The sequence below is a fragment of the Oculina patagonica genome, chromosome 4, assembly GCF_052425735.1.
Source record: "Oculina patagonica isolate OP01 chromosome 4, crgOcupat, whole genome shotgun sequence".
In the NCBI taxonomy this organism is placed as follows: domain Eukaryota; kingdom Metazoa; phylum Cnidaria; class Anthozoa; order Scleractinia; family Oculinidae; genus Oculina; species Oculina patagonica.
In genome coordinates this window covers 2,875,685-2,887,979 of record NC_135761.1, presented here as the reverse complement: position 1 = coordinate 2,887,979, position 12,295 = coordinate 2,875,685, and the positions used below count along the sequence as shown (strand labels likewise).

Genomic DNA, 12,295 nt, shown 5'->3' with positions numbered 1-12,295 from the left:
CAGAGAATACTGAAATGGCAAACGTAGCGGGCTCGAGAGAAGTTGATTCATTCAGCATGTTGCAAGGTGGTGCTACTGCGCAAGGGGAGTCTGAAGAGAGAACCCACACTGCTACTACAGGAACTGGAGCAATGCCTTCATCGGGGTTCGTAGCCTTAAGAACAGTTCCTGTCTATGTAACTAATCATCATCGGAGAATCAAAGTGAATGCCCTTCTTGACGATGGAAGCAGTAGGACTTACTTAAATAGTGACATTGCAGCAGAACTTGGTCTAGAAGGTAGACCGCATGAACTAACTGTTAATGTATTGAATGACAACCAGGAAAAGTTGTCCACCTCAGTTGTGGAATTCATGATCAGCAGTTGTGATGGTAAAGTGTCCAAATTAGCCTCGGCCTATACAGCCGAGAGAGTTACTGGAAGTATGCAAGTGGTGGATTGGAGTAAACATAAGCACAAGTGGAAGCACCTGAAAGACATCAAGTTCCCTCAAGTTGGGCCGAGACCGATTGTTGATCTCCTAATTGGTGTGGACCAGGCAGACTTGCTGTACTCGCTGGAGGATGTCAGGGGAAAGGCAGGAGAGCCCATAGCAAGACTGACTCCACTTGGCTGGACGTGTATTGGGAGCCCAGAAATCCCAACAGAGGAAGTTCAGACAAATTTCACATTTTTTCTGAATGACATGCATGAATTGAACAGTCTTGCTCGCCGCTACTGGGACATTGAAGAACCTAAAGAGACTCTAGTTGTCAGACCGGATGAGAAATTTGCAAAGGACACTGTTTCTAAGTCCTTGACCTTCACTGATGGCCACTATGTTGTTGGTATGCCTTGGAAACAGGATCGACCATCATTACCTGACAATTACAGCATGGCCTTGAGTCGCCTACAGTGTACTGAGAAGAAGTTGAAGCGGTCCCGAGAACTCGGTGAAGCCTACAAGAAAGTATTGCAGACCTATCAAGAGAAGGGATACATTCACAAAGTCCCACATGAAGAGGTCAAGCCTGATCAACTTTGGTACCTGCCCCATTTCCCAGTCTTGAGGCCTGACAAACCAACCACCAAGACTCGTATTGTGTTTGACGCGTCAGCGAAATTCAGTGACGTATCTCTGAATGACATTGTACTTCAAGGGCCTAAACTCCAGAAGGACTTGTTTGCCGTACTATTAAAATTTCGCCGCAATCCTGTGGCCCTAATGTGTGACATCCAGGAAATGTACCTGCAGATTAAGCTAAGACCTGAAGATCAACCTTATCATCGCTTCTTGTGGCGAGACTTGCAGACCGACCGAGAACCTGATGTCTTCGAGTTTGACAGAGTTGTATTCGGAGTGAACTCGTCCCCATTCCAAGCACAGTTTGTTGCTCAAGAACATGCCAGACATCACCAATCAGAACTTCCCCTCGCGGCGGAAACTGTTTTGGAGAGCACGTACATGGATGACAGCATGGACTCCGTTCCTGATGTCAAGACCGGTGTAGAGTTGTACAGCCAGCTGTCAAGGTTATGGGAATCTGCTGGGATGCATGCCCGGAAATGGCTATCAAACGTGCCAGAAGTTTTACAGTCCATTCCAGCTTCAGATTGTGCGACCGAAGTTGACCTCGACAGTGGCGAATTGCCCTCTGTTAAGACATTGGGTGTTCTGTGGTGTCCCATGGAGGATGTGTTCAAGTTTCAAGTCAACCTGCCTACCAAGAGCAATGATCATACGAAGCGCAGTTTCCTAAGGAAGATAGCCACGTTGTTTGACCCTCTTGGCTTGCTGTCGCCGTACACAATACGTGCCAAGGTCCTGATTCAAGAGATGTGGGCAAGTGGTGTGGACTGGGATGAGCCGGTGGATAGAAGACTGTCGTTGAAGGCTACACAGTGGTTTGATGAGCTGTCAGTGCTACCCACCCTTCACATTCCAAGATGCCTGAGAACCACCGCTGCAGTCAAAAGTGTAACTTTGCACACGTTTGTTGATGCATCTCAAGAAGCATACGGCGCAGCCTGCTACACTAGACATCTGTATGAAGACGAATCTGTTAGTTGTTGTCTTGTGGCCTCAAAGTCTCGTGTTGCACCACTCCAAGCTGTTAGTATACCACGGTTAGAACTGATGGCAGCTGTAGTAGGGCTTAAGCTCAGCGAGACAGTTGGAAAGGTCCTTGCCATTGAGAGTTGTCACCGGAACTTCTGGTCTGACAGCATGGATGTGCTTTACTGGATTCGTGGATACAGTCGAAAGTTCAAGCCATTTGTAGCTAATCGCGTTGGAGAGATCCAAGCCTTGACAAGTCCTAATCAGTGGAGGTATGTGCCAACCGGACAGAACCCAGCTGACCTGCTGACCAGAGGAGAAAGTGTCTCTAAGCTGTTAACGGAAGAGAAATGGTGGAGTGGGCCAACGTTCCTAAAGCAAGACTCAACTGAGTGGCCTGAGACTAAAATTGAGGTCAAGAAAGGGCCAGACATTGAAGTCCGTAAACAGTACCAAGAAGCAGAACAAACAGAGGGGCAAACATTCCTTGCCTTGACCAGTGAAGACCGCCTGCAGCCACAAAGATACTCAAGTTGGAGTAAGCTCACAAGAGTTACTGCAAGTGTTGACCGTTTCCTAGAGAACTGTCGTTTACCAGCAGCTCTTCGAAGAGAAGGAGCCTTAAAGCCTGATGAAGTGTCTGCTGCCGAAATGAGATATATCAGGCAGGCGCAACAAGAAGTTTTTGCGCAGGAAATTCGAGCATTGAAGGCTGGGAGGGAAATTCCAGGTGGAAGTAAGCTGCTGCCACTGCGACCTGTTCTAGACGAGGAAGGAGTCCTTAGATGTGATGGGAGACTTCGTTATGCAGAGTATTTGCCATGGGAAACCCGTTACCCCATCATCTTGCCTCGTAGCCATTGTGTCACAAAGCTCATAGTCAAGCATGCACACGAGCAAGATCATCATGCAGGGACCAATCAGGTATTAGCACAGCTTTCAGTCCAGTACTGGATAATTTCTGCAAGAGAAGCAATTAGAGAGTGGGAAAGAGAATGCATGCAGTGTAGAAGAAGGAAGGCTTCTCCAGCTAAACAGATCATAGCCCCTTTGCCAGAGCTACGCACACGAAAGTCCCTTCGGGCATTCAGCCACATATCCGTTGACTTTGGTGGACCTTTCATGACCAAACAGGGAAGAGGAAAGACACGCCAGAAGAGATACCTATGTCTGTTTACTTGCCTAGAGACTAGGGCTGTGCATCTTGAAGTAGCATACAGCCTTGACACTGATTCATTCCTAAATGCATTCTTTCGAATGACAAGACGGCGTGGTGTTCCCAAAGATGTTGTTTGTGACAATGGAACTAACTTTGTTGGTGGAAGTAATGAGTTGAAAGAATTAGAAGCCTTAGACCAGAACAAGATCCAAGATACCACATCGAGCCACAGAATCAACTGGCACTTTAACCCGCCTGCTGGGCCGCACTTCAGCGGTGTGCATGAGATCATGATCAAAGCGGCAAAGAAAGCCATTTACGCAATCTTGGGTTCTGCTGATATCACCGATGAGGAGTTGTTAAGTGCAGTTGTTGGCGCGGAAGATTTAATTAACTCTCGGCCATTGACTTATCAATCAGCTGACCCATCGGACCTTGTTCCTCTCACCCCTAACCATTTTCTTCATGGACAAGTGGGAGGAAGATTCGCACCGGACAGTGTTGACACTGAAGACTTCAACCCAAGAAAGAGGTGGCGTCGGGTCCAGGAACTTGTTCGCCATTTTTGGCAGAGGTGGTTACGGGAGTGGATTCCGAGCCTAAGTGCAAGAAAGAAATGGCGCAGAGATCGACCTAACTTGAAAGTTGGTGATGTAGTGATTGTGATGTCTACAGAAACCCCGAGAGGAAGATGGCCGTTGGGACGCATCGTCAAAGTGCTCCCTGGAAAGGACAACCGGGTCCGAGTCGTCGATGTTCAAGTGGGAAAGACTGTGTACAGGAGACCAATTGTGAAACTTTGCCCATTGGAACAATGTTGAACATTAAGTGACTTATAAGTGAACTGTGAACTCTAGCCTAAGAAGTTTTGAAACCGAAACAGTTTTTTCATAGTGTTTTTTCGTGCAATTTTGTTGATATTGTCTTATCAAGGAAGGGGAGGATGTTCCGCAGAAGATATTGTTTAACTACCTATTTAAGCAAGAGACATAAGACGTAGGGTACCCCCTGTAAGTAGTTTCGGCGCGCATGCGCATTTTGACTTGTTGTTGGACCACGAGGCGAAGACGTCCGCCATGTTGAAGTAGGAATTAAAATGTTTTGTGTGTTCTACGAGTGTTGTTTTGTTCGACTGACCTTGGAACCTGGGACACAAGCACACGCGGAAACAACTTTGAAAAGCTTAGCCTTATTTTTTCAATTGCAATCCATTTCCATCCTAGCCATCCGCAGCCAAAAATACTTGTTAACAGTTTCACAACTTGAAAATAGCAATTTTTAATAAAATGGACCGTTATCTTCAGGTTTCCTACGACACAAATATCAATTTTAGCTGTTCAAAAATCTGTCAAATTCCGTGAAAGAGCTCCTTTAAATCAGTGCTTGAATTTTCGTGTCAACTATTCCATCGAAGTCTCCCGAAATATTTGTCTGACGACATCGAACGTATTCAGAGGCGCGCTATGCGAATAATCTTTCCTAGTTTATCGTATTGTGAGGCGATAGAAAAGAGTGAAATTCCAACACTATAACACAGTCGTGAAGCATTATCCGTTTAGTTATTTAGCAATTATTCTATGAGCCCGCGTTGGATATGAGGTGGTAAATACTCGTATCCAACAAGGGCGAATGGAATAAATGTTTTATTAAATTCTTCTCAAGTTTAAATCGACTGGACATTTCATTTTGATGTAAATGAATAGATAGTACGAGGAGGCGCGAAAATTTCTGGCGCGGTGTTTACTTCTTGAGTTGAATGAAACATACGAGGAAAGCGAGCGAAAGAGTTTTCTTCCCAAGATTTTCCTCGAACAATCCCCTCTAAAGTCGTCTAAATATCCTGGAAATTGTGACAACAGTTAAGATTTATGAGAAGATCCGAAGCAAAAGCTTTTCTGGAAACTGCAAGTCTTGTGCAAGTCGAACGAAGCAAGTGTTTACATTGTACTTCTTTACGGCTCCACGGCTGTCATCAAGACTGCTATATTATTTGAAGCGAAATTGAGCTCAAAGTGGAACAGGTTTATTGAAGTATAAAAGGACAAAACCAAGATTGAAAGGTAACAAACTTTACTGAAGTGCTGAGCCTAGTTTTTATGATGTACACTGAATGAAACTGTGTTAGTTTGCCGTTCTTTCGTAAATTATTTGCTGTTTTTCTACTTTATTCACTCGCTCTTGTTGTGCGTTTAAAAGTATTATTAATTAAACTTTTCGCGTCTATCCTTTTGTTTGCGTAGTTAAATTTACTATGACATTTCTGTGGTTTTTGTAGGCACCGCTTATTATTTCTTGTTCATAAAGCTCGCCAAATTTGCTGTTTAAAACCATTTTTTTTTATGGAACTGTCGCTTCCCGCAGAAAAATTTTACGCTGAGCGGCACTTGCCGCACTCATTTCCCATATAAGGTCAAACATAGGTATACGAGCTTATAACCGGGATTAAGTGAACCAATCAGAAAGCTAGAAACGCAATATTCGAGGTTGAGATCAACAAATGCGCGTGCTGCCCATATATGGTCAAAATGTTAACGTTATCTGTCATCCGTACATAACAGATATCCTGCGATATACGTAGGTTGCGAAGATTCGTCCGAAATCTTGTAAAGCGCTGCCTAATTACAGTTTTTCTATCTGCAAAATATGTTTCGTTGAAAATTTGTTGAATAATAAAACAATTATCCTGCTCAATTAATCTTGCGGAATATCGTCTGATTTTAGCCCACTCGGCCTACGGCCTCGTCGGCTAAGTATCAGGCGATATTCCGCGGGATTTCGCAAGATAATTGTTAATTATTTAAACATAGTAGGCGAATCTCGTGCAAGATCCAATCACAATCTTGTCTTGAGACTAATTTATGCTCGCAATAGTTTTCCTTTTTTAAGAGGGGGTGGTTCAGAATTGGGAGGAGCGCGAAATGGACAAAAAACATTAGGGAGGAGGGAGAAATTTTGGCTAAAAAGAAGGAGGAGCAAAAGAAGCGAGGAGGGAGAAATGGGTGCAAAAAGTAGGGATGAGGGAGATTTACCCTTCTGTCCCTCCCCCTCTTTTAACAGATATACTGAAGTAACTGCAATCTGAGTGAGGTACTAGAAGAAATCATTTCATTAATTAGTGTATTTAAGAAAAATTATTGAGCCATTTGATGTCTTAGCATATATATTTATTTTCATTGAACATGATCATTTCAGTGTATTGTAACTAGCATATTTTTCTTTTCATTCATTTTTGTCAGTAGTAATAATAATATCAGAGAACAGCTTTTACATGAGAATTAGACTTTCCCTTGCTACAATTCTCCCAATTAGTTATTAATTGTATCATTTATTAGTTTTTTTAGTGTTTATATTTATTGTTTAAGGAATGAGGCCCCGTCCATACTAATCCGGATAAATTTGAAAACAATACGCTACATCGCACGCAACGTTGCAACGCGCGAACAGAGCTATTGTAAAGCTAATTAAGAAGGAATCCACTAGGAAGTCGAGTAATATTTATTAAAGTTGGACAAAAATCAATTTCCAGAATAATTTAAATCCTATTGCGTTATTTCCTACCCTTAATAAAAGGTAAAGATGTAAGTAATCATCCGTGATAACACCAACAACAATTTCTTATTAGAGTCTGAGAAAATGAATTTCAAAGTTCACAAGGTATGGGCAAAATCTCACGTGTAGCCATTTTGTAAATTCGTCTTAAGCGATTCAGTGGAATTCAGCGGAACTTCAAAATGTGTTTTCGATGTGTGGTGTTGTTAGAAAAGATTTCTTTTGATAAGATATTTGAAGCAGTAACAAAAAAGTTTGCAATAAGGTGGAAATAATTGGTACAACAATTTCTTATCAGAGTCTGAGAAAATGATATTTAAAGTTCACAAGCTATGGGCAAAAGCTTACATCTTTTAAGAGATTCAGTGAAATTCAGCGGAACTTCAAAATGTGTTTTCGATGTGTGGTGTTGTTAGAAAAGATTTCTTTCGATAAGATATTTGAAGCAGTAACACAAAAGCTTGCAATCAGGTGTAAATAGTTTTGGTACAAAATTTTGTCCAATAACTACTCGAAGTCCTGGCGGATTTCCTCTTAAACCTTTTGTTTTTGACAGAGATCACATACCTATAAAGCTGCTTTTTTGCCGTCCACACTACACCAACTAGCCGGTGTTTTCAAATTACTCCACTTTGGAGACCGTTTTCGAAAGGCTCCGTTTTTGGTTTCCGAAAACGTCGTACTAGTGTGGACGGCTGGCCTATCAGGAGGAAATAAAAGCGTTTTGAAATTTATTTGGATTAGTGTGGACGGGGCCTAAGTTAATTGGCCATTTTTTTTTCAAGAACTGCAGTTTCTTTTTCACCCGTTACCACCTTTGTATATTTAAAAACTTCAAAAACTGTTATAAGTAATTTGTATATCAGAAAAATGAATTAAATAATCGTTGCAAAGCTCCCTAATGGTGCATTATTGACACGTTCTAAAAAGCCTTCAGGAGTGTTTAATTTCTTCTTAAGCCTGCGTTTGAGTTTTAATGTAATTAAGACAATTTCATGTAAAATCAAAGCAGGTTTTTTATAGTGTTTATGCCGACATAAACTTAAAGTGGAATTGTATCAGTTGTTTTGTTTTCACTTATCGTCTTGCAGGGTTTTCTGAGTAACCTCTACGTACTTCTCGTAAAGATCCAGGGAAGGAAAAGGATCGTTTTGAATGATTTCTCTTTGCACACTTCCAATCAGCTCGTCTCCATACTCGTTGATAATTTTTTCGACATTACACAACTCCCAGAAGTAGCCAGATGTTTTGCTAGTTTCGTAATCTGATGGTTTAATCTTGATATCGATTGGGAAGTCACAACTGCCATAAAGGTAGTTATCCCGCAGGGGCATAGGGGCTTTTCGGACGGTGAGAGTTATGGATGAACCATCAATGCCTAATGGCTCGATTAGATATTTTTCGCTAATGAGCACGTAATTGATGCCTCCCTTCATGTCAACGTAGTTCATACTTCTGGGGGAAAGATCCCCCATTGTATTGACGTCCCATTTTAAGAATAGTAAATTACTTTCGTCTCCATCTTTATACCTGAAGGAGTGCCCTCGCCCATGAACTTTAATTTCCCCAGTAATCGGGACGGGACTGATATATCCAGGAATAATCGGTCTAGGATCTGCATTATTGATAAAGAGGTTGGCTGTAGTTTCTGTCTCTAACAACACTGAAAAGATAAAAAACGGCACCTCCTCTTTTACGGATCGATCATAAACTACCAATTTTTTCTTATAAATGACAACGTCATTCGCCTTAATGTTTGAAGCTGAAGTCGTTTTTAAGTTAAGTTTTGGGGCTTGGTTACTCTTGTCGATAATCTGAAACCAAGGAGCACTTCTGCGATTATGCTCAAGATTATGTTTATGTTTATTTAGGTGCTTTTTAGCAACAATTGCTACATCGTCGCAGTTGATTTCGTATTCATTGCTTCCTCTTTGTTGAACAACTTTAAACGAGTTATAATTTCGTACGTTCCAAGCTTCGGGAAAATTCGGATAAAGAATCACATGATCATTAAATGGTGAACCGTTCAATAGTTCAACATTTTTCACGGTGCCAAGCAAGTGAGTGTCTCTGTTCGTTCCATGGAAATATTTTAAAGCACCCGTTTTGGAGTCGAAAAATATGCCTTTGATGTCATTTCGATCTTTTGATATTCCTTGAAATGAAAGGATATTGTGCCCGCCCCCTAAGTCGGCCTTTAAAACATTCTTGCAGTGATCGTGGAATTCTCCTATCACGCCATTTATGTTCAGAATATCGTCGCCCCTCCCCGTCTTAATTTTCACAGTCGGATTTTTATCTTTTGGATTGAATTTTTTGTAATCACCAATACTTACGACGTCATGCATTTCATATGTATCTGGGATATTCGACTCGGTATCAATATCAATATCATTTAACGGCTCTAGATTGACAAAATCAGAATCAACAAAAACATAGACGCCCTTATAAGTAGTTCCTTTCTTAAACTTCCCATAAAAATCAAAGCCAACTTCACCGGCTGCTTTACCCCACCCTGTGCTGCTTGATGCCATAGGCATAACTGGACTCCAGATGCTGCGTTCGGTCCCCGTACATAGGTATGGCGAATTAGTTACATCGTATGGTACATCCTTGTCTTGGCCAACATACTTTCTTTGGTTCAAAGAGAGCCCCCAAGACGACTGTTTTTCCCAATAGCTCTTCATTTTTAGTGTAAAATATTCAACATTTGACATGGAAGCAACCTGGTTGTTGACGTAAACGTCGGTGTAACACGTTCCAACACTATCAAGGAACTTCATTTTCTGGTCAATTCGCTCAGCACAAGCATCCCTTAGGTTCCTCAATTCTCTCAGCCTGTTCCTGTACGCCTCAACTGCTGCCTTGTCATAGCCTGAGCTACCACCGATGAGCTCTATTAGCGTAGCAGCGAGGCCAAGAACAGCGCCAATGATGGCCCCAACTGGTCCTAGCACAGCGGATCCTGTTACGATGGCAGCCACAAATGTCGTCAGGCCCACCACTCCAGCAGCTATGCTCAGTGACGCAGCAGCAATGCCAGGAGCATTTCCATCCTCGATGGCTATTTTTAATCCCCATATATTGATACCAATACTTAAACTATCAGTAAGAGGCCCAAGAACGTCGAACACTGAAGCTCCTTTTAACCACTTGCTTGCCCTTGTGAACGCTTTGCTAACTTTGCTGAAGCGAGGAAACTTCTTAAGGTCAGTGTTGAGCGCACTTTTTACACCTTCTTTTGCCGTTTTTACAGCACCTTCGTCGATAATCGCATCAGCTGATTTCGATACTTCGTCAAGTAGAATCTTTTTAAGGTGTTTAAACGCTTCTCTAGTAGGTAGAAAGTTCTTATGTTTTCTTATGTGATCCACAATTTCCTCCACAACAGGCAAAACGAAATTTCCACCAATATCCAGAACACTCAACGTCAAGGCTGTTTGAGCAATGGTCTCTTTAGCTTGTTCTAACTTTTCCTGTTCCAAAAGAGCTAATGTGGCGACGCTACTGGAACGAGAGTAAATTCCGAGGACTGTATTGGGTACAGTAAATACCCTTTTAAACCTGGTCACAACCTGATAGTACATGACTGAAGTGGAGTATCGGGCCAAGCAAGGATTGGGACAATAGATCAAGCACGTAATTCCAAGGAGTACAATAGTCGGGAGCCATACCATTGATCGCGACGGCTTCTTTAATCCTTCCATCGGTGCTTTTTGACGAGTAGTCAAAAGTCCCCCTGGTATAGACGAGGGCTTTGAAGGCAAAAAGCAATCGGTTGAGATGGTTTCAGAAGATTTTTCAAAACCGCACTAAACGTGTCTTTGTCACCTTGGCACAATTACGAAAAATGAAATTGATATCTATAGTTTGAGTAAACTGACAAATGATTTAATCTCTTTCCTTATTGGATACCTTTGTTTACGCAATGACCCATTGCCCTTTTACATTCTTTTGTTGTGATTTGTATTGTTCTATTTCAGTAGAATTACCAATCCTTGTAAAATATTTATTACAGTATTTTCAAGTGTTTTTCACCAAAGGTGTCCTGATACCAACAATGAAATCTACAGGTGACAGGGTATGGCTCACTGACTTCAGCTAATGTAAACAATTGATACAGGGTCTTTACGCACTTGGAATGGCGCCTCTGTTTCACTGAGGTGTGAAAAACATAAAAAAGGGGAGAAACTTTGCAAAATATTTTCACTTAATATAAGAATTTTTTTTACATCGTTTTGTTACGATTTGATTGTTCTTTCTTGATAAAATATTTATTACAGAATTTTTAAGGCTTCATCGATCTCACAAAGGTGTCAAGATCCCAAAGATGAAAATTTACAGGTGCCAAGATTTGGTTTACTGACTTTAGGAAATGTAGAAAAATTGCTCAAGAAAGGTTCGTACCTTGAATATTCTTGTTTTTGAAAACCTAAACAGAAGTCCTCGACAGTCCATAAAAAGAGAAATTTTAGTGTTTGAATGTCCTGGTTCTCTCTCAGATGGTAAATAAATTGGAAAAAAAGACTTCCTCCAGCATTTTCGTTTTAAGGTATTGTGATTTTTGTAGTACATAGCAACGCAGTTGCTTGTGTTTTTAATAGATTGGATTTTAGTCTTGAAATTCCTTACAAAGTGAAAAAAAACTTGGAAGGAAGATCGAAACCGTCATAACATTGTTAATTTTTAATGAATTTTGATATTTTGTAGTTTTAGATTTTTCTTAGTGATGTTCACAAGTTTATTAGTGTATTTCACTATTTCGTGTATACCCTTGTTAAATAAACGCTTTTTTACGTAGATCCATTCGACTCTGCTTCGTAGATCCACAGCTACGTTGACAATGTTCTCCGCAATTTATCATCAATAACAAGACTGATGCATAAAAAGTTGGAGTCGATTTGTTAAATGGATGCACACTTATGTTACTTATCAGTTATGTAAAGCGCGATCATCGCAATCCATGTGATTGTTTATATCAAGATACGATATATCATCCTCTCTGGTTTACAAATCATCGAGAAATTCATTCGATTTGTTGTTGGATGCCTCTGATATACTAAGAACGAGTAAGCAAAATTTGGCCGTCATATCGAGTTTGAAAGGAAATCAGGATTGAAATTAAACCTTGTTTCAGCGATGTATTTAAAAGTTTTTAAAACATCTAAAATCGTTTGTTTTGTGTAAATGCCAATCAGCCATGCAAGTGTCTGTAAATTTGGCTTTTTCCAAAGACCGCGTAAATATTCAAAGTATTCCATTGATACTTGTCATATGCAATTGCGATGAGAAAGTCGCTGTCAACTAATTGTATCTATAAGTTTACCAGACTATACACTATATGCTTATGAGGAGATCAAGGAAGTACGGCGTTTCTATAGACCAACTCAGTTTAGTACAAAGTTGGCTATCAGATATATTGATGGAGCTGAAGCGTTTGAACTCTCGTACAAGCGCCTGAAAATGTAATGTCAATAATTTTGCCAGATTTGCTTATTAAAAAAAAAACGGCGAAGTAAACGCCAAGAATCTTCCAGAGCAGATTTAG

At 41.0% G+C, this 12,295-nt stretch overlaps 3 protein-coding genes across 3 annotated transcripts in view; 1 reads left to right on the top strand and 2 right to left on the bottom strand.

Annotated features, from left to right (window-relative positions):
* LOC144651269 (leucine-rich repeat-containing protein 69-like) overlaps positions 1-12,295 on the bottom strand; it is a 204,359-nt gene that overhangs the window by 157,897 nt on the left and 34,167 nt on the right. The window lies entirely within an intron of this gene.
* On the top strand, positions 354-4,019 carry LOC144648094 (uncharacterized). Its single transcript, XM_078507728.1, has one exon. It carries the CDS (start codon positions 354-356, stop codon positions 4,017-4,019), a length of 3,666 nt encoding a protein of 1,221 aa, XP_078363854.1.
* On the bottom strand, positions 7,049-10,569 carry LOC144651198 (uncharacterized). Its single transcript, XM_078511107.1, has one exon. The coding sequence runs from the start codon at positions 10,452-10,454 to the stop codon at positions 7,821-7,823; it is 2,634 nt and encodes an 877-aa protein (XP_078367233.1). The 5' UTR covers positions 10,455-10,569; the 3' UTR covers positions 7,049-7,820.